The sequence below is a fragment of the Stegodyphus dumicola genome, chromosome 2 (genome assembly GCF_044657685.1).
Source record: "Stegodyphus dumicola isolate Sdum_Otavi_A_Nest chromosome 2, ASM4465768v1".
Lineage (NCBI taxonomy): Eukaryota > Metazoa > Arthropoda > Arachnida > Araneae > Eresidae > Stegodyphus > Stegodyphus dumicola.
The window spans coordinates 210,103,729-210,129,786 of NC_140769.1; the positions used below are offsets into that span (position 1 = coordinate 210,103,729).

Sequence of the window (26,058 nt, forward strand, 5' to 3'; positions counted from 1 at the left end):
GAATTTATTATAATGTTTTATGTATAAAATGTCAAACAAGTCAGCAAATTAACTCGATGTTGCTGCCATTACTTTAATGTAGGGTTCTTCAACCCGTAGCCCGCTGAAGGTGTTTTAGTGGCCCCACATTTGAATTTGAAGAAACATTGAAGAATTTTTGATTTCAAGAAAACTTGCCTTGTCAGCTTTTTCTCGTAAAAAAAAATCCCTCCTATTCTTGATATTTAAAACATTTTATTGACATGCCTCATATTATTTGAGGTAAAATTTTCTGAAAATGACGAAATTTAGGCAGTTTGCCTTATTTGCAACGGCAGTGTATCCGTGATGAAGGAATACAACATTAAGAGATATGATACTAAGCACAGTGAGACACATTCTGCACTGGAAGGTCATTTTCGAAGTGATAAGGTGAGTGAATTAAAATCAAAACTAAATTTTCAGCAGTCTTTCTTCACCACAGCGAATAAAGAATATGAAAATAGTGTTCGTGTTAGTTACGTAATAGCAGAAAAATTGCTAAGGGTGGAAAACCATTTTCTTATGGAGAATTTCAAAAGAATGTCTTCAGAGTGCAGTTGATGTACTTTGGCTTTCGAGTCATATCGAATATTAGCTTGTCTGGTGTGACAGTAGCCAAGCGCATATAGGATCTCGCAAGAGATATATTCAGAAAATTAAAATGTAAATGCAAAAAATTTGAGTCTTATTCTGTAGCGATAGATGAATCGACAGATGCAACAATTTAGATATTGCACAAGTAACCATTTTTATTCGTTGCGTTGATAGAGACTTCACAATAGTAGAGGAATAAGCCAGAGTTGTTGCACTTAAAAGTACAATACGAGGAATGGATTTATATTCCAGTCTGACACAAACTTTGGATAAATGTAATGTTGACTTCGGTAATATATCTGCTATAACCACGGATGGTGCTACATCTATGACTGGAGACAAAATGAAATTAAGAACATTACTCATATCTCATATGAAGGCTAGTGGAAATAATACTATGATGATTTTCCACTGCATCATTCTTCAAGAAAATTTGTGCAAGAAGTTATTCTCAAACTTTGAACAATGTGATGAGTGTTGTTGTAAAAGTGGTTAATTTCATTCGGTCTAGAGGACTTAATCACAGGTAATTTGAACAGTTCTTGATTGATTTGGAAGCTGAATATGGTGATGTTGTGTATTATGTGGAAGTACCTTGGTTGAGGCCACTCTTGTTTGATCTTGTCCACTCTTGAAGAAAGATGCTTCAGCGTCTGTTTTGTTTGAAGAGCGAAATTCAACAATTCATGGAATCTAAAGGAAACTCTATTCACGAGTTCAGTGATGAGATATGGTTGAGAGACTTTGCATTTCTTGCAGACATTGCAGGTCATCTCAATGATATGAACTACCGCTTACAGGGAAAAGATCTACCTATATTAATTTAGAAGTCAAACAACGAAAATCAGCGTTATATTTTCAAATATCGCAGGACTAGTTTCGATGGTTTTACCGAACCATCATATTCAGCTGCAAAAGAGCAAATGAACGAGATAAGATATAATGACAACATAAGACAAGAAAAGCCAGGACAAGAAACAAGCTACTGGCGCCATCTGTTGAAGAAACCAGAACTAAAACATAATTTCTTTAAAGGCTGAAGGCAAGTGGATTGGAATCAGGGTCATTAACTAGAACAGAAAGATTTTTTTAATGTGAAATGCCTCAAGAAAATCCAGTTCACCAATGGAAGATGCTTTTTGAATAATTTTGGCAGCAGAAACATTTAAATTGTGATTTTCATACCAACAATGTTGGGCAACAGAAGACTTCTGTGTTTCCTTTTTCCTAACATATGCCTCATGTTCTTTAACGCGAAATTTTAAGGCTCTCTTAGTTTGGGCGATGTAATTTAAACCAAACTGGCAAGGAATCCTATAAATACCCCAGGAATTCATATCCGGAATGGGGTCCTTGAGTAAAGAACTCGGAATTTTATTGATCGGAGAATAAATGACCCGAAAGTCAATTTTCTGCAAAATACTTGCAACCTTATAAGAATGGAACCTTATAAGATGGAAAGAAGGGAATGGCAACGGAATTTTTATAATCTCCTAAAACAAGAGTGGGCTTTTTTGTGTGTTGAGATGAGAAGTTTTTAACTGCTTCATTAATAATGTTAGGTGAAAAGCCCCTGTCAATAGCTATCGCTTTTAAATAATTTAGTTCTTCATCAAAGGATAGTTTGGAGGAGCAAACTTGAAGAGCCCGGAAAACATAGGAATAAAATGAAGCTAACTTTTGTTTAGTCGGATGACATGATTTGAAGTGAGGTGGAAGGCTTCAGTAAACCGTAGTACTGAAGATGGATGTGTTTTGCGTGACTAGAGTGTCGAGAAACGGAAGAGATTTTCAAGTCTCAAGTTCAAAAGTGAATTGAATAGCAGGATCAATGGAATTCATTGTTGAAAGAACTTTATTTAAATCATCTTTATTACCTTCAAACAGGGTAAAAGTATCGTCTACTATATTTGTTCGACGTTTTATTGCGTCTTAATTAAAAGATCTACTTGTTCATAATCTTTGTTATATTGTAAAAAGCTTTTAATACAAAATTAATCCTCTGGGAAAGTCAATAGTTAAATAAGAATCCCACTCACTTTTCTAAAATTGGTGGAGTGTGCAAAGAACTCTACAGCGTGGAATACAAATAATTATGTACAATGCATTTCAAATTTCAATTCAAAAGCAGATTTTGTGATTTTCGTAAAAATGAAATTAGATTGTTCTCCTTACCATTTTCAGTAGACGTTGCAAGTGTTTCACCTGAACTTCAATTAGAATTTATAGATTTAGAGTGTGACTGCAGTAAAACACAAGTTTCTTGAAAATCCTACACTAATTAATTTTTATTCGAAGTACGTGACCGAAGACAAGTATCCAGGGAATTCGTAAACATACACACTTCTTGTCTTCTTTCTTTGGCAGTACCTACATATGTGAACAGCTCTGTAGTAAAATTAAAATCCTAAAATCGAAAACAAGAACACGGCTGACAAACAGACATTTGGAGGAAACTCAGCAAGACAGATTAAACCAGATATTGAAGCTCTAATCAAGCAAAAACAACGTCAAATTTTACTTTAAAACTAAAGTATCTACCATATCCCGCCAGTAATGTAATTTGTTTTCTTTTTTTATTGTAAATGCATTTTGTAACATCGTTCCGTACAATCATCTTTACGCTTTTTTTTTCATAGTTAAAAAAAAGTTCCAAAACGTTTTAATTCAATTTCCATTTGATGTTTTGGTTCCAAAAAGTCATATATATATATATATATATATATGCAAATCTGTAACACTATATCTTTGGCTAGAATGAGTTATAGTCTTACAAAACAAAGCTCCCTTTTTTATAAATTTTCAGACTACACTATTTTTTTGTCAGACACGTGGCCCGCGGATCTTTATGAATTTATCCATGTGGCTCTCAGGCGTGAAACGTTGAAAACCCCTACTTTAATGGAAACATGAAATAATACAAAATTTTAATTTCTTAAATAAATGTTTGATTTTTCTTATCAGATATCGTAAGTGACAGGCAGTGGCGGCTTGCCATATGGATCAGGCAAATGACTGATTTGCAAGTTCATCATTAGATGTGGGAATTAAAGCAAATATGTGGAAATATATTAGTAATTAATTTATCTAGCTTAATGAGCTGCATGAGGTCTTCAGGTGGAGAGGTAAAGTGTGATATTCTTTGGGGAGGAAATCCCATCAGTCATGAAGTTCGTAATTTCTTGATCCAGAGGGTTGTTAGCTGGAAAAACGTTTGGCTTGAACTGATTTTTGAGAGAGTTGGCAAAAAGCTCTGCTTTTTCTTAATCAGTGCAAGCAGTATTCTTGTTTCTGGCAAATATTTTAAAATTTAATGGGGACAGCTAAAGGTTTTTCTTTGAAAGGAAATATAAGCAGTATTGATATTTGAAATCACTTTCAAACTTCTATACAGTTAAATGTTTGATATAAACACTCTATTCACTTCTCAACCCGTAGTAAACATGTTTCAGTCAAAGAAAAATAATCTGCGAAATTATTTTAATTGTAGATATTGGAAAAAGTAATTCTTCCATAAAACAAAAAATATTTTAGATTCCCATTTTTAATGACTTTACATGGAAAAGAACATTACCATCTTATAAAAGCATGTCATATATCAGTATAATATAAAAATTCACTTTCCTAGAAGGACATAAAATCTGCAAAAATTTCCAATGCTGTTATTTTATTTATTTTAGATATCATAGACCAAGAAGAAATTGCAGCATCTCAGATGCTCATTTAAATCGTCAAATCGTTTTTCCTAGAGAACTACAGTAGTCCCTGAATACAGTTGCAATACATTTTGCAACTGTATTAAAAAAAAATGGCACTCAAAAGTCAAATTTAGCATCATGTAAAACAAAAAAGTCTGTTTTTAGCATGCAAAAATTCCACAAAAATTCATAAATTCAATTCAACTCAATAGAAAAAGACTTTCATAAAGGATTTAAGAAAAATGTCTTATTTATGCAGTTAGGAAGCATCTTGTGTCAAATCATAGTCCTTTCTCAGCACAAGGGACAAAATTAATTTAATAACAAAGGAATTCTGGAATGCTTGTTGCTAGTTTATGAAAGATTCCCTATTAACGCAATTTGAAATTAACCAGGCCTTTTCTAAAAAGAGTTTGTTATTGAGAAAAGATGGAAAAATTACTATTCCAAACGTTTAGCTTATAAAAGAAAGCTGTTCATGAAAAGTACAAAAAGAAAAAGTTAAAATAAAGTATTAATTTTACCCAGGTCGCTCCTTGGAGGCACATTTTGTGTCTCAGTCCCAACTCGAGGGGACATCGGTGGTGTCTCCTCTGGATCCTCACATCACCTCCTACGCCACCAGGTTTTGAAACGACAGGGAGTCTAACATCCTGCCTGGCCTAAATTACACAGTATTATATTATAATTCGTTTAAACAGAAGAATTTGTAAAGAATACTGTTCAGCAATTGTAAAAACTACAATATGAATTATAATAACATTAATACATACTCTTTTCTTACAGAAATACTCAATGGATCAAGAAAATAGTTAGCATCATAGAAATTAGAGATGAATTTATTAGCCCAAATGGGCCAATAGTCTTGAAATGCAATTTTTATGTTATTTTACTTTAACACATTTACTAGCCTATGGCCATTCGAAAAAATACAAGATAATTATGTTTTAAAGTTATTTGGTCTCCTACTGATGAATAAACTAAGACATTAAGAAACAGATTAATAATATTAATAACAAAGCAATAGATTAATTTTTTTAACTTTTGAATATAATTCAGTTAAATAAAAATTCACAATATAGCTAATTTAAAACATTTAATTCATGCAGAATTGCTGATGAACCACCAAAACCATATAAAAAGGATGATGTTAATTTCGAAAATGAAATAAAAACTTGGGAAATATGGGATGATAATAACGCGATAGCAAGAAATATAATGAATCAAACTATGACAGCTCCACAAGCGTTAAAACATGCGAATGAAAAGAACGCAAAGAAGTTATGGGAGAAAATCAAAAATGAAATGGCGGCAAGAACAGACATTTCATTCATTTGGTGTATTTAATTATGGCAAAGCACACTAGGGCTATCTGCCTAAGAGGAGGGATGCCTTCGTGGAGAACTTTCTAAGGGAAACTGGCTCGTATACATGTTACACATGGGGAAAACCACGAAAACGCCCATGCAGCCAGCCCGTTCGCGGGATTCGAACCTCGGACCGAACTACCAGTGTTCAGTGACTTTACTGCTCGGCTGCTGGTGGGCCCACAGCAAGAACAGAAGATATTCAAATCAAATGTAGAATAGAATTAGTTCAACTGAAAATGACTCAAAATGAATCCGTAGATGATTATATGAATAGAGCTGTAATTCTAAAGTAAAAGTATTCAAGTTGGAGATGAAATAAGAGATAAAGAATTAATTTACTTCATACTAGAAGGACTTAGAAAGGAATTTGATGTTAAAATTATTAAAAGCAATAAAGAGAAAGATCTAGCTTCAATTAGACAAGCTTTAAAAGAAACAGAAGGAAAAAATAAACAAAGAGGAAAAGAAATAGAAGTAAGTTCTAAGGCAAAAGAAAACTGGATAAAATCGAAATATGAAAGAAGATGCTTTAATTGTGGAAAATTAGGACAATTAATAAAAGAATGTCGAAATAATAATAATATTATAAAATGCTTTTGCTGTGGAAAATTCGGCCACAAATCAACTGAATGTAAAATGAAAACTAAACAAGAACACCGACAGCAGAGAAATGTAACAAATAAAACTTATAGAATGTCAAGGAAAGAGAATATGAATCAGCTACATGCTTATTTGAAGTACCTAAGAAAATAGAAAGCACATATCTTAATCAAGATAGAAATGATGGAAAGAATAAAATAAATGAACAACAGAATAGAAAAATTAAATGGATTATTGATTCAGGAGCCACATCTCACATGGCAACTAATAAAGAAATATTTACTCATTTTAAAGATGAAGAACGACAAATAATGACGGCTGAAAAAGGGGCCATGATCAAATAGAGTTGTATTGGTAACATTAAAATGCAAACTGATAGAAATAAGAACTGATAGAAAATGTTCTGCAAGTACCGAATTTAAGGGAAAATCTGCTGTCAGTATCAAAAATTGTAGATCATGATTTAAAAGTAATTTTTATCAAGAATAAAGCAGAAGTGATCATAAACAGGGAAACATTCTATATATAGCTAACAGAAATGGAAATAAATTTGAAGTTGAAGGAAATATTGTTGAAGAAGCTAAAATTAGTTATGTTAATGATGTACTATGGCATCAGAGACTAGGTCATATAAATTATCAAAGGCTGATAGAAATGAAAAAACACTCATCGGTCATTGGGTTAGAAAATGTAAAAATTTCTGAAAACAATTGTCAACCTTATACATTAGGTAAAATAACACAAACATCTTATAAAAGTGTGAAATTTAAGCAATCTGAAGATATTTTAGAATTATGGCACATAGATTTAGTTGAGCTGTTATTTTTTAACAGTGGTAGATGATTACAGTAATTTCATATTTGTGATAACAATTGAGAAGAAGAGTGAAACTTGAGAAGCTCTAATCAAACTTATCATTCAAGTAGAAAGACATACAGGAAACAAACTAAAAAGAATTCGTAGTGATAATAGTAGTGAGTTTTTAGCTAAAAATATAAGTTTTTTTTTTTTTGAAAAAATGGGAATTAAACATGAACTTACAACGCCTTATACTCTGGAAAGTAACGAAAAAGCTGAAGGTTTTAATCGTACTATAATTGAATCTGCTAGAACTATGTTAATTGATGCAGAATTACCGATAAAATTTTGGTCTGAAAGCGTTAAGGTAGCTGTACATGTGAATAACAGGAGTCACAAAAATGATAAAAGGTTTACACCATATGAACTATATAAAGAACGCAAGCCTAACATTACTTATCTTACAAGATTTGGATGTGAAGCATATGTTCATATAAGACGAGAGAAACATAGAAAGATGGATCTAAAAGCTAAAAAAGGAATTATGATAGGCTATAGCATGAAGAGAAAAGCATACAAAATTTATAGCCCTGAACTAAATAAAATTCAAGAAGTGAGGGATGTAAAATTTGATGAACAGAAACATAGATCACCTTTACTAAAAGAAAATTATTTAAAATTCGATAAAAATCAAATATTAGAAGAACTTATTATTTTTTATAAGGAACAAACTAATGGAAATGTAAATAATTCAGAAATAACTGACAGATACTATAGAGAAGATAATACAACAGATGAAGAAGCTGAGAAAATTTTGCCATCCAACAGTGATGATGAACACGATGATAACAATTCATTGGAAAAGCCAACCGAGTATCCACAAATAAATGAAGAACCTGGAAATGATAGTCATGGAAATTCTGTACAGAAAAGACCAGCACGAACTATGAAGCCCCCAGAAAAATTAAAAGATTCGTGAGAAAAAGTCGGGAGAAATATATTGTAAATCGGATTGGCGGGAGAGCGGTCAAAAATCGGGAGTCTCCCGCCTAAATCGGGAGAGTTGGCAACTCTGCATTTCACAAGTGATTTCAATATACACATTCCAAAATTTTCCAAAAAGTTAATGTGCATTGGATGTACACGTATTATGATGTGTATTTTATAAACTATTTGTTATTCTTACTTATTCATTGCATTAAACAACAGTCTGTTTCTTATTCTATCTTACTGACACACACAGTTATACTTTATATTAGATAATTTTTATTTTTTGCCATTTACTGTTATGTTTAATGTTTATCAAAAGAAGCTTTAATGATATGCATGGACTGGTTAACAGACAAAGCCCACAAAAAAAAAAGGCCCACTATGATAATTGACCATGCGACAAATACCCACAGCGATGAAAGCGCACATTGATAAAAGTCCACACAGATATAAGCACACGCCGATAAAAGGGGCTTATTTTTTTATTACTAAATCGTGTATTTATAATTTTAATTATAATAAATGGAGTACTCAAATCTGAATTTCAATGTTTCAAATATATGTCTAGTTTGTATTTTATCACTTCTTTATTTGTTTAATTTATTACATTGAAAGCAAACTTTATACTCTCTGATTAAGTGATTAGCTATAACGTTTGGATGATAAATCTGAAATTGCATTTTATTATTTATTTACTTATTTAACTTTGGTATGAGTATGTGAAAATGAAAAATATCATTGCGGAGTTTCTCACATGCCATTTTTAAGGTAATATGACTGAGATTAAATATAATTATGTTTCATTATTAAAACCATTAACTTTTTAATTAAAAACACTTGAATTTTATTTTTAGTCCAAAGGGATTTGAATCCCGAAGGACTATTAGTTTCGTTTTGGCATTTTGCGTCGGACTCATAAACGTCGGTTCACTTTTCAAACTGTTGCCACAAAATGTTAGAGTCCTGCATTATATTTGAAGAAATTAAATAATGAAAAATCTGCATAAATGTATGTATATTTCTCGTATTGTGATAAAACAATGGTACATAGAGTCATCGAATTTTGAATAACGTAATCCTCCAACGAATATGAGCATGTGGAAGACCAAATTTGAAATTTGAAATTTGTTTTATGATCGATTTCCTATTTTTTAAAACTTTGACGAATTTTTGATTAACAAACTCAAGGATTTCAAAGCGAGCAATGGCAACGTTGTGCAGAAAAAACATTTTTATCTCCAGCGCGTGAGTCTCTGTATCGGAAATTCTAAAGATATGCTCGTTTTAAAACTACGAGTATTTTGCGATATTGCTGTTGCACTGGATCTTATGGTTTAAGTGCGAGGAACATGATATTTGATAAAGAAAGGTAACACACAAAATGTTAAAAAACGCCCCTTTGGACGTAATTTAAAATCTGAAACATTTCAGATTTTTTTTTTTTTTTTTTAAATTTCTTTTTAGTTTTTCCTTTAGTTCATTTTAGTTCCTTTTTAGTTTAGGAATATTAAAACAGTTAAGCACAATGAAAACTTGGCTAAGAGATACTTTATTCTTTACTTTAGACTGAGCTTATTATCAAAGTTTAAACATATTTCTCACTGAAAGCTTTTTTGAATGTAACAATTATAATTTGGTGATTTTCTAGAAATAGTTTCTTTTAGACTTCAGAATAAATTAAAATTGTCAGCTGACACCCTGTCAAAAAAATGAATTCCAAATGTAACCTCTTAATCTTTAAACTACAGCAATTCGGAATAGTGTTTTTAATTTTTATTTTATTTATTTATTTATTTTGGGTGGGGATGGAACAACTCTCAGAAGTCAGCATATCTACAAATTTAAGTAAAATCATCTCAAACTGTAGTAATAAATATGTAACATTTCATTAGAGATTGGGAAGATTATAAAGAACTATGCATATAATAACATCTAATAAAATTTTGTAACTACATAAATATATATTTATAGAGTCATCAAAGTTCATCGCTTTTAGATTCTAAGTATACATATTATATAAATTCATCATTCATTAACAGTATTATATATAGTAATAGAAAAATAGTATTAATGTTTCAGATTGTAATTTTTTAATAATTTCTCTTGCATTTGCTGTATATTTGTTCAAGATTTATGGATATCAGTTACATAACATGAAAAATACACAGAAACCAGCTAATCTTATATTACAGCTGATTGTGAAGGAACAATTACAGTGCTCTTAATTACAGTTACAGTGCTTTTAAATCTCCCTACGGTAAATAGCTGTTTTCTAGACATTAGATTAAATTAATTCCATTATCCATTAGAAAATAATTACAGTGAATTATATCTATTGACGACATTTCTAAGAGGTCACCTTTTGAAAGAAACCTGTATTTTTTGTGAACATAAACAAACATTGCCAGTGAATATCACATTTCTAAGATCACCATATCTACAACCAAAATCCTTTAAAACCATGAACGGTTGCGTTATAGAGGGCTCGCTATATTTTTAATAAAACATGTACATCTTCGTTATACACTTGCTACATTTTGATTTTCTGTCAAAGCAGAGGAACAGGCGTTCTATTTTTATTTAGAAGTATGTGAAATTGAAAAAAAAAGACACTATATGACAAAAATGGAATTACATTCAAACACACACCTCTTGAACATGTCTGAAATTCATTATTCTGCTCAGAATAAATTTATCTAAAGAAAATGTTTAATAAATATTAGAATACAAAGGCTAACTTAGGTCAAAGTAGTAAGGGTCAGTTCGTTTGAATTATATCTTTTCTTAATCATAATGTGACTTTTCGAACATCGAATGAAATGGGAAAGACAGAATAAGTGCGAATGGCAGCAGACGAACGACACTATTTCAAACTCGGCATGAAAAGAGAACGGACGAAATGACACTAAGCCAAGGGAAGGCATGCCTTCGTGGAGGACATTTTAAAGGAAACTCGCTCGTACACATGTTACGCAAGGGAAAAACCACGAAAGTGCCCATGCTGTCAGCCTTTCCATCGGAATTTAAACCCCGGACCGAGCTACCAGTGTTCAGCGTTTTTTAGCATGGAGGTAGGAAAGGGAGGAGGGGCCATTCCGCGGTAGAAGTGAAGCACTGCTTTGAAGCTTGGGTCACCAGACGGGGTGTTCTTTGTTTACATTCAGAAGCTCGCTTGACAAGATTCTGATAGTATTTCGACACAAGACAGTTCCATAGAAATCGAAAAAGGGACACTTTCGCATGAAAGAAACATTCATAGTGTGATGGATAATAGCGATTTTGATTATGAATTTGTTTTATAAAATTCTAAGCTGTTGCACTACAAAAATATAGATTTTAAGAAAATTGCTAAAAGAGATCTGCCAAAATTTATTTTCTAGAAGATTTGAAAAGTTTGAAACTTGATGGCTAAATGTAAATATAAAATTATGTATGTTAAAATATTTGTAATTAGGCACATAGGTCAGATTAAGTTTTTATTAAATAGAGTAACGCATGCAAGGGCTATCTGCCTAAAGAGATAGATGCCATCGTGGAGGAATTTTGAAGAAAAACTGACCTTTGAGTGGGTATTTAAAATAATACTTATAATTTTCATTCAAATTATATTCATATATATTTTTTATGTAAAACTTTCGGGTGTATGCTAAATTAGTGTAAATTACTTTACACGAAAAATATAGTGAATGCACAGAAATTAAAGATTTGCACATGCCGGAAATGATAAATAGGAAATATGTATGGGTATTTATGCACGTGCTTGCAAAAAGCATATATCTGCCTTTGACAAAATACTTAAATATTCATTAAATTATTTATAAATGTATTTGAAATGAAGAATTTATTCACTTATAAACAACTGTGAAAGTACTGTGAAGAAATCTAATGATTAAATGTATCTAATTTATAATGATTATAAATGTTATCTAAATATATAATAACTTTAATATTGAATTGTAAACATAAATTGAAATCCTGTTGACAAATACGTTATAAAACTATTTAAGCAAGAATTGTTCGTATTGGAAAGCAATCTGCTAAAAGGTATTGTAAAGCAAATGCTATGAGATGTGCACTTAAGAACGTAATAAAGAGTTTTGGAATATGTATTGTTGAAATGAAGGGTAAAAAAAAAAAAAAAAAAAAAAAAAAAAAATCTGATAAGTATAATTAAAAGAATTATTCCCTTTTCGCTAATTCCTAATAATTCTCTAATTTAAAATGAACCGAATAGAGCATTAATTATAAATTGACTTACATTTTTCGATTTAAAAGAAGCCAAAAAACCATGTCATATTTAAGAAAGAATTTTAGGAAGAAGCTCTATAAATAGAAAAGAAATAATGCATAATTTTAATATTAATAATACAATAAACTTTGATCTTAATTTTTGTACCTTAACCGAATAAAATCGAATTACCTTAATTTTTTTTCCTAATGTAATTAACGAAAACTTGTGAAAATATTTCATTCAAATTAAACCGTCCTGTGAAAAGTATAGCATTTAATTCAGTTCAGAATGAAATGCTGTTTAAAAATATGTTGTTTTCACATACTTAGGACTCTGAAGTGTTGTAGAAAAAGAAAATATATACATTTATATGTATATTTGCGACGTAATTACAAAATATTTACACCAGAACGCGTCAAATCCCATAGAACTCAATGGTAAATGACCCAATTTTTTGGTCACCACGTTTGGATCGCCGGTGCTTCAGAGCAGGGTACGGAGAAACTTGTTTAGGGCGACTCCATCTTACTTCCTACCTCCATGTTTTTTACCGCTTAGCCGCTGTTGAGCCTTGTGCCTACATGAAAAGCTTGAGAATTGGATGACTGACGCTTGCTTAATGTACAGCTTTTACTCCATTATTTATTAATTTTTATTTGTCTAACTAATTATTTATTTTTTCTGATATTTGAACTTTTTCAAAGGAACAATGTCTAGAAAGTTTTGCGAATCCAAAATAAATGATTAAGTCTTAGATGAGATACGTTCTACCAATCAAAAATTTTTTTTTCACGTTTAGAATGTAACATATGTAAGTTGTTATGCATACTGCTTATCTCAACTATTCTTATCTCAAAAAATGCTCAATTTTTTTTTCTCTTTTGAAATCAATAGAAATTTTTTTTATGAAACTAACCCCAGTAAAACATAGAATTTTATGTTTGAATGTTAGCTTCAAGAATGGAGCTAACAAACAAGTTATAATCCTTCACAGGAGCATGCAAACTGTCAATGACCTTCTGTAAGATTGCTGGTGACTTCTCACTAGTCAAAAGAGTCCGCCAAGCGGTAAAGTCGTGGAACACTGGAAGTTCAGTCAGAGTTTCCAATCCCGCAGACGGGCTGACTGCATGGGCCTTTTCGTAGTTTTCCCCATGTGTAATTTGTACATGAGCCAGTATCTCTTAGAAAGACTTCCACGAAGGCATCCCTCTACTCAGGCAGATAGCCCTCGAGGCTTTGTTGTGCTCACATACACTAAACCAAACCAAACTCACTAATCAACTTGATGTTCAGTAACAATAGAATAAGGTTAAAGGTTGAAACCTTTTATTCAAGAGTACACCTTGTGCTTAACATATAGACTACTGCTTGTGATGTTATGTTACGTAGAAGTAAAGGAGCCACCTAATATTTACCTGAAGTAAGTACACATTAGCTCTAAACACAAACTAGAAAAACAACAACATTCCGGCGTCTTCGAGTCACAATGAAATTGTGACTCCAGCCAACACCGCAAGTTCTGCACCGTCGGGCGTTAAATTAAAATGCATTACATTACATGATATATATAGCGATACATAGTTGTACATGTATATGTTTTATGGCATTATTTATTGTAATGGTACAGGCATCATCTTTCAGGACATTGCATATTGCAGTAGATAAAGGCATGATGTAGATGATGTTCTTTTAGGGCGTGTTTGCAAACATGATCTGTTTACATGAGTGTTTGCTATCAAAATTAAGTTAGCTATAAAATTGTTTACAAAGCTTACTTCATTCTGCATATTTATGCTTACTGCTTACATTTAAATATTGTTGTACAGATGTGCTGATACTTTAGCTACTCAGTATTGACGAATGAGTTGCTAAAGTTTCAGCACAACCATACAACAATACTTAAATTGTTGTGTTGATATTTTAACAACTCAATCGACAAAATATTGAGTTGCTAAAGCATCAGCACAACCAATAAACCTAAATTTTCAAGGTAATAAATAGAGGATTTCAAGATTAGCCTAACAGGCCTTTTCAGAAAATTAACTTACTGGTGCACTTAATGCAACGGCTAAACCCTGACAGCAAAAGTTGACATAGCCAATTCTCGCAATTCCTTTCAATCGCAAAAGCTTCGCCATAAATACTCTTCACTCATTTGCATTCTAAACATGTTTACTTACTAACTTATTTACATCCGGGTGAGGAAGCGGAAAGTAGAATTGACAGTACAGGCTGAAATAATACATAACAGGATCGTATTTTCTCACTTCTTCCAGCATGCCTTCGCGGTGTAATGGTTAGCACACTCGGCGCGTATTCGAGAGGTTCAAGTTAAGAGTCCAGGCAAGCACATTGCTAAATTTTCATATCTCCTGCATGATGCCTGAACTAAAAAAAAGGTGGTGGATGATGATTCTTCTCCACCAAGATTTGACGACTGGGTCCCCTAATACCCAGTGGCCTTTAAAAGGGGGAGTAAATAAGGTATTTTCTCCCTCCTTCTAGAATGCCTTCATGGTGTAACGGTTAGTACAATTGGCTCGTATTCGAAAGATCCAGGCTCGAGTCTCGAAGAGGGCATTGCTTATTTTTCCTTTCTCCCGCATATATATATATATATATAATAATTTATTTCCTAAACAGTATTGATTAATTGATTATATTATCTCCTAAGTTTAATTAAAGTAGAATTATTTTAAAAGCGTGCATCCATACTGGTAAGTTATATTTTGAAAGATGTTTTGAAGTAATTTGAAAGCAAAATGTTAATAATGTTTTAACGGGGACTGGAGTTAAATCATCATCAAGAATAAAATTTCAATTGTAAAAGGAAAAATTAAAACATGTAATCATTGTCATTGATCGGAAATTAGTTGACTTTTCAAGGGGAACAAACCAACTCCCGTTCAATGAACAATAATTGATAAAAATATGTAAATACGAAAGTGTTTCGTCTTTACTCGAGTTATAAGTTAAAGCCAAACCGGCAATTCTAGTCAGGCCAAATATTTCCGCGAATAGAAGGAATTATGAACCAATGCTGATATTCAAAGAACTTATTCTTATGAAGCATTTTAGTCAATTCAGTTTGGAGTAAAAATCAATTACTGTAGAGAAATCCTATTTAACTCGAGTAATCGTCCCCGACACTTTCATGTTTATGCATTTGAGTACCATATTATTTGTAGAAATTAAACATTGGAAATTGTCATTATGAAATCGAATTCAAAGTAAAGTTGAAATAAACATAGAAGATTATAAAAAAAGATAAATAATGCAAAATTTGTAAAAACAAATCAAAGACAATATAAAAATAATATAAAAAATAATATAGAAAATAATATATAATAAGAACAGTGAATGTACAGGAAGATATAAAGGCCAGAAAAGGTATTAAGTAACTTACATTCTTTCTAGTGGGGGAGTTGGCAAAGTGTTCTCTTCGTGTCTGACTCAGAAGTGTAGGGTGTCCGAAAATTCTTAACGGCAGTAGGGGCTTTGAATAATATCAGTCGGTAAAACTTGAAGCAATTTATGGTAGTGGGTGGGACTTGGAATTCTTGAGGGATGTATTTTGTGGAGTTCTTATCTGAGAGACACCATCTGTTAAGATTTTTTTGAAAATACTAGTGAATGGAAATTAATTAATTTCTGGCTAATTGTCGTGTCGCAATGATTAAGAATTTAAGAAAGGAAAAAAGCATTTTCACTGTCCAAGAGCTAATAGACAGTTACTTAATACCTTTTCTGGCCTTTATATCTTCATGTACATTCACTGATCTTATTTATATTATTTTCTATATTATTTTTTATATTATTTTTATATTGTCTTTGATTTGTTTTTACAAATTTTGCATTATTTATCTTTTTTTATAATCTTCTATGTTTATTTCAACTTTACTTTGAATTCGATTTCATAATGACAATTTCCAATGTTTAATTTCTACAAATAATATAGTACTCAAATGCATAAACATCAAAGTGTCGGGGACGATTACTCGAGTTAAATAGGATTTCTCTACAGTAATTGATTTTTACTCCAAATTGAATTGACTAAAATGCTTCATAAGAATAAGTTCTTTCAATATCAGCATTGGTTCATAATTCCTTCTATTCGCGGAAATATTTGGCCTGACTAGAATTGCCGGTTTGGCTTTAACTTATAACTCGAGTAAAGACGAAACGGTTACAGCCGAAAACATCGCGGCAAAAACATCGCGGACGAAAACATCGCGGAGAAAACAACGCAAGGCGAAAACATCGTGGGAGAAAACATCGCAGTTCTAAAACATCGTGGTACAAAACATCGTCGTCGAAAATAAAGCGGTTCAAAAACTTCGCAGTTTAAAAATATCGCCGTCGAAAATATCGTGGTAAGAAATAAAGTATCTATTAATCATCGCATGACGATAACATCGCAGACATGCTTTTTTCAGGCTTTAATAACTGTAAATGGATATTCCCATAATGATTTGTGAGCGCAAGTGATGTAAGGAAGGATAATTTTTACTTTCACATTTTTTTATTAACTAATAAATTTTTGCTGAAAAAATAAGAAGGAAACTTAAGCATAGAAAATTAAATGCAACTTAATAGATTATACTTTTTATGAAAAATTACCTGTAAAATCTTTATTAAAAATAATTTATTATGGTCTTTGTTAGTTAACTATGTCGATTTAAAATTCCATTAAGTGCTGTAAGTTGCATTAATTTTCTATGCTTAAGTTTCCTTTTTATTTTCTCAGCAAAAATGTATTAATAAAAAATATGAAAGTAAAAATTATCCTTCTTACCCTCTTGCGCTCACGAATCATTATGGGAATATCCATTTACACTTATTAAAGCATGTCTGCGATGTTATCGTCATGCGATGATTTGTAGATACTTTATTTTTTATCACGATATTTTCGACGACTATGTTTTTAAATTGCGAAGTTTTTGAACCGCTTTATTTTCGACGACGATATTTTGTACCACGATGTTTTAGAACTGCGATGTTTTTCTCTTTGCGATGTGTTCTCCCACGATGTTTTGTAGCACGACGTTTTCGCCTTGCGTTGTTTTCTCCGCGACGTTTTCCTCCGCGATGTTTTTGCCGCGATGTTGTCGGCGGACACCAGACGAAACACTTTCGTATTTACGTATTTTTATCAATTATTGTTCATTGAACGGGAGTTGGTTTGATTCCCTTGAAAAGTCAACTAATTTTCGATCAATGACAATGATTACATGTTTTAATTTTCCTTTTACAATTGAAATTTTATTCTTCGTGATGATTTAACTCCAGTCCCCGTTAAAACATTATTAACATTTTGCTTTCAAATTACTTCAAAACATCTTTCAAAATATAACTTACCAGTATTAACCAGTAACTTACCAGTTATAACTTACCAGTTTTTAGAATTAAAATAAGCAGTGTGGCCAGTATTCCCTTTCACCTCCCTTTGTCACACTGATACAAAGGCACTTCCATTTCTTGCGTAAATATAAAAACAAAGATACACATATATGTATATGTATGTGTATCTTTGTATACCTATATACAGTATAGATTCACACTTTTAAAATAATTCTACTTTAATTAAACTCGGGAGATAATATAATCAATTAATCAATACTGTTTAGGAAATAAATTATTATTAACTAACTTTGCAGCAATTGCGCAAGTAATAATAACTTGTATTCGCACTAAATGGATTTAAGATCATACAACATTATATATATATATATAAAACCTAATGACTCTACAGTAAGAACTAAAGATTCGTATAAAATTCTATATAGAGTATAAAATTCTATATTTAAATCAAGTTGGCTCAGTCTAGACCAGTGATTCTCACCAGCTTTTTCCCCATATACCCTTTCCACCATTGCTAAATGATCATTCAACCTCTCCTTCCCAAAACTTGAAAAGTAGATATGTGTTTGTTTAAATACGGATTATTTTTTAAGTAAATTAAACAAGTATCAAACATGTTGGTAAATACCAAAATTTGAATAAATGTTCTTTTTTGTATTCATAAACTAAATCTAAATACTTAATACGTAAAGAAAAGGTGGACTAAATTACTCTCTGAAACTTTGAAATTCCCCTTAGGGCTATTCCTCCTGATTGAGGACCCATAGTCTAGCCAGAATTCGTTTTTAATAGTGACTAAATATACAGATAATTTAATTTGTCCCACTTTTCTTATACTAACTTTTGTCACAGAAACTTCGGATTACGTGCATGTTTTTTGAAAATAAAAGACACAAATTTAAAAAAAAATATATGTTTAAAATTTGATGTTGAATTCAAAAACAGTTATTTGGTAGCCAGACCTAATAAACCTAAGAGATCAAATTTGAAGTACACCTTACTTGTTCTTACTAACTTCTGCTTAATGAATTAGAATTATTCTTAGAAAAGAACCTTAAAAACTGGTGAAACATTTCATGCTAGAAAACAAGATATTAGAAACTTTGAACTCATTCAATAGAAGAAAAAAGTTATTCAAAACGTAACTCCATAACAAAACATTTTTTTTCTACTTGATCGTCAACACATGAGGCTTTTAAGAAATACCTCCTACAAGATATGTGGCCACTATTTCTGTGCTGTCAGAATATGAAATTCGTATAAGGAAATCAATGCACTTCGAGGAGAAGAAAATGACCTTAATTTGATAGTTTTTCTACCTAATAAATTTTTACATGTTATGAGTTTCTTTTTCTTAATCTAGGCGAAATAATATTCAACACGTAATAACAGCATAAAACCCACAAAAGAAGTGTTCCAGTGAATTTTCAGTTTCTAAATGCTGTTTAAATTTGCTTCAATCAAAGTTTTTGTATATAAATAATTACGGTAAATTGAAATGAACTGTTTTTTAAGCGTTTACAGTTAATCGAGTAATATAATATTTTTATTGAAATAAAAATTATTTTTAATGTGCAAGATTACTTTTCTTACAACGCTGGGCTCATGGTTCTTAAATCCTCTTGTTGCTAAGTTCAGAAACCTGTGTTATTAAAATTATTCGAATAGTTTAACTTTTATTACGGTTTCATATTTTTCATTTTAACTTTCACATGGTTGCGTTTTCAACCATATGAAAGTTAAAATGAAAAATATTACTTGTACGTAAATTTTAATATATGTAATAATTTAATGTTTTTAGAAATAGTTCAGTAGTTTTACTTTTAAACAATGGCTTTGATATAACAAGCATGTTTAATTAGTTCATCAAAAAGTTGTTAGAGACACTATCAAATCAGGAACTAGCATATTTTTCCACTCTGCAGTTTTACTGCAAAAACAGTGAATTATCCCTTTAAAAATGGTTAAAAAATATTTAATTCCTTTCATTTTCCAATTATTGAAATTTTTAAAATAATTGAAATTCTAACTAAATCCTTAGACAAAAGGTTATTCAAGAACTATACTAAAGAAATGTAAGAAAGGGGTTAACTTCAGTTACAAGCGGAATTTCAGATAATGTTATTTTCTAGTAGGTAACTAACAAAAAACATTTAAAATCCTCTTTAATTGTTCTCCTGCCACACCCTCCCTTCTGAGGCCTTCTTTGGCGCCCCAGGTTCCATAGGGAATAAAGCAATTAAGCAAGGCTCTCCTCTCTTTAACTGCTTTTTCACACAGCTGGGGGCAAAAGAAAAGGAAGGCAATGGTTTCCTGCCTGAATAGCCAGCGGCCAGTTAGAAAACTACATGACAAAAGCCCACAAGACGAATGCCCACTTAAAACCAGCACACATTTTCAGGAAATCCAAAATAACTATGACTTCCTGAAAAATTTTACGAGTAATTATTATGATTAAAAAAATTAAATTTCAAGTGGGAATGAAATTAATTTATGTAAAATCCAAGTTGTCAAAATTTAACTGGATTATTTGAAACCATGCTTTTTATTCACCACTAAAACGGTGTTTGCGCTTAATCATAATAGAATACTGTACTTTTATTTTTTTTCGTTAAAATGAAAGTTCGGCTTTAATTCTCCATATTAAATTCATATAATGCAAAATTTTCTGTAGTGTTAAATTATTCATAAATTATTCTCTGTATATGATGAAAATTTACATACATATTATACTCCTTATAATTTTGTAGAATTAAAATAAGCTGTGTGGCCAGTATTCCCTTTCACCTCCCTTTGTCACACTTATACAAAGGCACTTCCATTTCTTGCGTAAATATAAAAACAAAGATACATACATGTATATGTTTTTAATTATATTATTTTGATTGACTCTCTGTACTATATATATATATACGAATTTAATTCAGCCGGAGACGAAAATGAAATGTGTTCCGCTACTTAAATTTATTGTTCAATTATTTCTTATTCATTTATTTTTTATTTTATCTCTATTCATGACGTATATATCGGTGTGGGTTTTTGTTAGTGTGGACTTTTATCAGCGTGCCCTTCTATCTATGTGGGCTTTTATCTGTGTGGGCTTTCATCAATGTGCGCTTTCATCGGTGTGGGTATTAGTCGCGTGGGCAATTATCCCAGTGGGGTCATTTTTGTGGGCTTTTGTCGTGTGCACTTTCGTCCTTTTGTCTGGTCACCGCATGGACTTTATGTATTTCCTTCACAATGCATTTTGCTGTGAAATGACAAACATTGTACAGTTAATAATTAAAAATAAAAGTATGTTTTGACTAACAAAACTAAAGAAAGGAATATTTATACATGATTAATAAAAATTAATTATTCATGTAATATTATATCTAGAGTAAGGTACCATCCTTATACTCATTATTGGAATTGTCGTATATTGATACTTTGATACCCCCCTTACTTTGTTTAAAAATTTGAAATTAGATTCCATTTACTCAAAAACCAGTATTATATTTATTTGTTCCATCTGCTTAGTTACACTTAAGTGCTTAAAGTTCTAGTCATTGTACAAGGCATATATAATAAATATGTTTTTCTCCTATCTAAAATATCTATTTGTAAAATATCTTTTGAAGTAAATCTTTTAATTATAATAATGATTAATCTTTTATGTGATAAGATTATGTAAATTATGTATGGATATTAGATTTAAGTGACTGAAATTTAAAAATTTCAATGGGAAAGTGGTGTTTACTTGGAATATTCCCATGATTCTCGAGTTACCTGGAGTCTTGTTAGACAACAATGCTGCATAAATGTACTAGACCGTTTGGCAGATGAAGCTACTATGTATTTTTCTGCATTGCATGGAAAATAGAGGTGTGTTCTTATACCTGTTACCCATCATCTGGCTCATAAGTATGAATAAAATATTAAGATACTTATTTATTGATCTATTATTTATTGAAAAATATTTTTATGATATAAATCCAGATGTATTGCATAGTTACAAGAACTATCTATTAGTTTTCATGTTAGTTCTAAGCTTTATTGTAAATTTTATTTTTTTACTTTGAAAAAGAATAATTGTGATGAAATATTATATTCTGGACGATTATATATCTCTAAACCACAGAATTTCTAGCAGCAATTTGCCATCAGTGTCAACATTAAAAAATCATTATACTGAATAATTCACCTTATAGCTGTAAACTGCTAATATTTTGATACAATTGGACATATTATTTTAGGATATGTCTCTTAATCTTCTCTTAACTCGTTCCATACTCAAATCATCCCCTTAGAAGCTAAGATTGAGAATACTCGTCTCCTCAAGCAACAATTGGATGCTGTACGAGTCGCATCGGACATGGACCAGCATACACCTCTTACGGCAAAAGCAAACTGTGATACATTGAAAGTACTGGAGCCCCTTAAGGGTAAGTGTGTTTTTAAATATCTCAGTATGCTAAAAAAACCCTTAGATAGCCTTGCTAATGCTTTTAATGATAATTTTAAGTTAAATATAAAAAGAAAACAACATGAAATCTCGGATAATTCAAACGCTAATTCTAACCACGAGGATGGTAAGCCTATAAGGCATACATACGTATAGTATATTTTTCAGTTGCAATACCTTATTACCACTGAGAATTTTTTGCGATTCCCAGGACGCCATAATACAGTCAAAAAGTCATTAATTCAGACACCCATAATCCGGACCTCAAAGCTACAAACTTTCTGCGCATGCGTCGCGTTTACGTGTGCTCGTAAGACCTTTACGGCTGTGACTTTGCCTGTGCACATGCGCATAATACGTTTACGCATGCGCGTTTAACGTATAACGGACGGTATAAGCTGAGCTAAAATTATCTAATTCAGTTAATGTTGCAGATTGCGTTGTTCCTTAATCTTCGAATTGGATCAGGCTTATTATTTTTTGCAGACTGTTAGAGAAATTTTATAAAAGTAAGCTTGAACTTTCGATTATGTCAAACAGAATTTCCGATATATATTTACTAATATGTACAGGATCTACAAAGCAAAAGTATGTTTCGAAGTCCATTAAACAAAAAGTGGAATTGCTGCAAAAAATGGAAAAAGGCATATCCTTTGTTTCTTAACCATTCCGAAATCTGTTTATCAATTTCATGCTGCTCTGCGGGGGGGGGGACATCGCAGCGCGCAATGAACTGGAAGTTGATTTGTCAGCACTATCCTTATCTTCAGGGCAAATGTTTTTATTTTATTCGGCTTATAATTCCTTACTAAATGTAGTATTTCATCTCGATGTATTCCGTCTTTGATATGATTTAAATCAAATTCCTTGTCATTATAAATATCACAAGTACACATCAAATAGTTTTCTGGTTGCAATTTTCTAATTTCGACTATGCTTAATGTATGCTTTACGCATGTGCTTGTTGAAAGAAATGTTTAATAAAGTAAACAAATAAATATTAAGCTTTTTTTTGTAAATTTTGATACCCTTTAGATCATAATTGTTCTTTATTTCATAAATAACGGTTTCATATTTTTAATTGTATAATTTCTGCATGCCATCTTACCAGATTTAAACTGATGATCTATAATCCGGAATCGCCAAAGTCCCGACGAGTCCGGATTAACTACTTTTGACTGTATTTACAAAAATTCTGTGGAACCCAATAAGTACTGCGCAAATCCGACACATGCGTGAGTGAAACTGTCAATTTTTTCTTTTGTACACTTGCAGTTTTAGGTCACTACATTTAATTTCTAATTTTAAGACATAGAACAATGTGAACATTTTAAATAAGTAACAGATGAAATGACAGCGTCACGTGGAAAGCAAGAAAAATGAACGTTTCTATTATAAAATGAAGGCGTCGAAACGGATTCATTTTTTTTTCTTTGTCTGTATTGCCATATCTATTTTAAGATGTATTGTATTATGTAAAAATATTTGGTAATTGTAAAAGTATTATAATAAATTAAAGAAATATCAAAACTGCTAAAATTCTAGGCAACCCCCTGCTGCAAGTCCAGCGACTCCAGTTTAAGAAACCCTGGTATAGACAGACAACCCGGCGAAATTACGCCCTAATTGAGATACAGACATAAAACTTATATCAAAATGATGGGGCATGCATTTGCAGTTGAAAGCAGCAAAACGCATCAAAATGGATCATTAACTTTCGAGTCGTGTGATTTTGATGCGGCTTGCTGCTTTCAAAAGCATTTTCCTACAACTTGCATCCTATTTGAGATGCAGATATAAAATTTGTGGAGCATGAAATTGCTACTGAATGCAGGAAACCGCATCAAAATCGGACAATCGGTTCCCGTGTAAAACAGATTTTAAAAAACTGTAATTCTTAGAGATGCATCAAATTTCATTGCCATGAAAAATATATTTCGTCCTCTGGACCCTGAAAACGATACTAATTATGTCCAGAATGCAGTTAACACTGTAAATCAACGAAGCACTTCAAGTCAAAATTTACCTACACCACCACAACCAAAAGTTGTTCCTCCAGTCAAAAATTCTACAATGATATAACCAGGGCAAACAAGTCCACAATACCAATTTTAAATCATATCAAATCCGAAGAACACAGGAAAAGGCCTAAAACCATCCTCAGAGACATACAATAAAGGTTTTTGATAAACGTTTAATTACTGTAAAGGCCCTTATTTTTGCAGGCCGTAATTTTCACAAAAATGAATATATCGGTGATTTCGCGAGTTGAAAATTTCACGAATTTTATATGAACAGAACAGAAAGTTGAAAAATTTTAAAAGTACTTAAGTAAAGTTGGGGGAAAAAAAAGTATTTCGCAAAGCTTTGATTTTTGCGATTACGACGGGCTCACGAAAATAAGGGCCTTTACACCAGTTTAAAAAAGACCCAAAAAACTAATTAATTATTCTTTAACTAATTATTGTAATATACCTAATTGCCTAGCTTAGCACCAAAAATTGGGAAAATTAAAATTTTTATTCCTATCGGATCACTAATTAATATTGAAGCAGGCTTAATTTAATTTTTCCATCATGTCCTCTACCCCCTCATTCACTCAGCCATCCCTTTAAATTAGTATGGATTGAAGAGAAGAAAGAATTTCAACCAATCACAAAAAATGCTGGTGGAAAAAATTGAAATAAGTGAGAGATGGAGCGCTTAACGAGGATCCTTAAGCGCTCCATCTCTCACTTTGTAATCACAGTTCAACAGCTTTCGGCCATGAAGGCGGTAGCTATCATAATCATACCACACACTCTACAACCAATCACGTTCGTCTCGATCTAGTTACTCAACCGTAAACCACAGAAGGATTTTTCGCCGATTTAATGGCTATATCCAAACTAAACAATAAAATTATCATAGGTAGAGACTTTAACTCACACCACAAAAATCGGAACTGCAGAAATGATAATTCAAATGGTCACATTGTTAATCAATTTGCCTCAACGGCCAACTTTACTGTTGTAGCTCCCTCCTACCCAACATGCTATAGATCTGCAAGCATTATTGAATTTTTCCTGCTAAAAAATATTTATCAACCATCAAGGATAGAAAGATTACGTGAACTATTCTCTGATTATAACCCTGTTTTAATAGAGGTGAATATCAGTAGCTATAGTACATCACACAAAAGAGCCTTTATTATGAACTGGGTAGCTCTAAACAACACTCAGTACCCGTTACCCGCGATACACAGTGAAGACGAGTTAGACGCAGTTATCGAAGATTTTACTAGCACACTTAACCGTGCTCTGAAAAATAGCAAGGCGGTCCCGTTGACTGGTAGGGCCAGAGATCCTGCTATTAGAGAACTTTTAGCTAACAGAAAGAGAGCTAGAAAAATATGGCAGAGGACCAGATGCCCAGAAGTTAAGAGAATTTTAAATTGGCTGAATCAGGAAGTCAGTACACGCACAAAACAAATGGTCTAGATATTTAGAATCACTCTCTACTGATGATCATGTATATGGAAAGCTGCTTCTAGATATAATAGATGCTACACAAATATTCTGCCCCTTAATGGCCCCTCTGGGATCACATACACAGAAACTGAGAAAGCTGAGTCACTAGCTGATCACTACGCTACTCAGTTTTACATTAACATCTCACACCCAGACACAGAACGCACAGTTAGTTACACTAACAATTTATACTTTTCATAACCAAAAACAGACAACATCCGTCTTGCTAAACCTTCGGAAGTTAACACCGCCACCTCCATACCTGTCCCTTTCAATGATGTTCGATCGATTATTGCGGCTTCCCCGCTCTCTCCAGATGAGTATGCGATGAGAATCGCTACTCAGACTGAATCTGCTCTCATCTGTAAAGAGTACTCGTCCCCATTCATTGTCTCTCCAATTCCGGTGTTCCCGGCACCACAGAGAACGCCTTCTC

At 32.0% G+C, this 26,058-nt stretch overlaps 1 protein-coding gene and 1 long non-coding RNA gene across 18 annotated transcripts in view; one reads left to right on the top strand and one right to left on the bottom strand.

Moving 5' to 3' along the window:
* LOC146998813 (uncharacterized) overlaps window positions 1-26,058 on the bottom strand; it is a 940,238-nt gene that overhangs the window by 205,515 nt on the left and 708,665 nt on the right. For 12 of the 15 annotated variants that reach the window (XM_085811702.1, XM_085811700.1, XM_085811695.1 and 9 more), the window contains one exon: window positions 4,838-4,975. The exons of the other annotated variants lie outside the window; for them this stretch is intronic. In XM_085811702.1, the coding sequence (XP_085667828.1) occupies window positions 4,838-4,975 (138 nt within the window). The remainder of the gene's footprint in view (window positions 1-4,837; window positions 4,976-26,058) is intronic. 15 annotated transcript variants of the gene reach the window in all.
* The window catches only part of LOC146998814 (uncharacterized), an 82,090-nt gene continuing 65,314 nt past the window's right edge, over window positions 9,283-26,058 (top strand). For all 3 annotated transcript variants that reach the window (XR_015039736.1, XR_015039737.1, XR_015039735.1), the window contains exons 1-2: window positions 9,283-9,440; window positions 21,905-22,093. This is a non-coding gene — a long non-coding RNA (uncharacterized LOC146998814). The remainder of the gene's footprint in view (window positions 9,441-21,904; window positions 22,094-26,058) is intronic.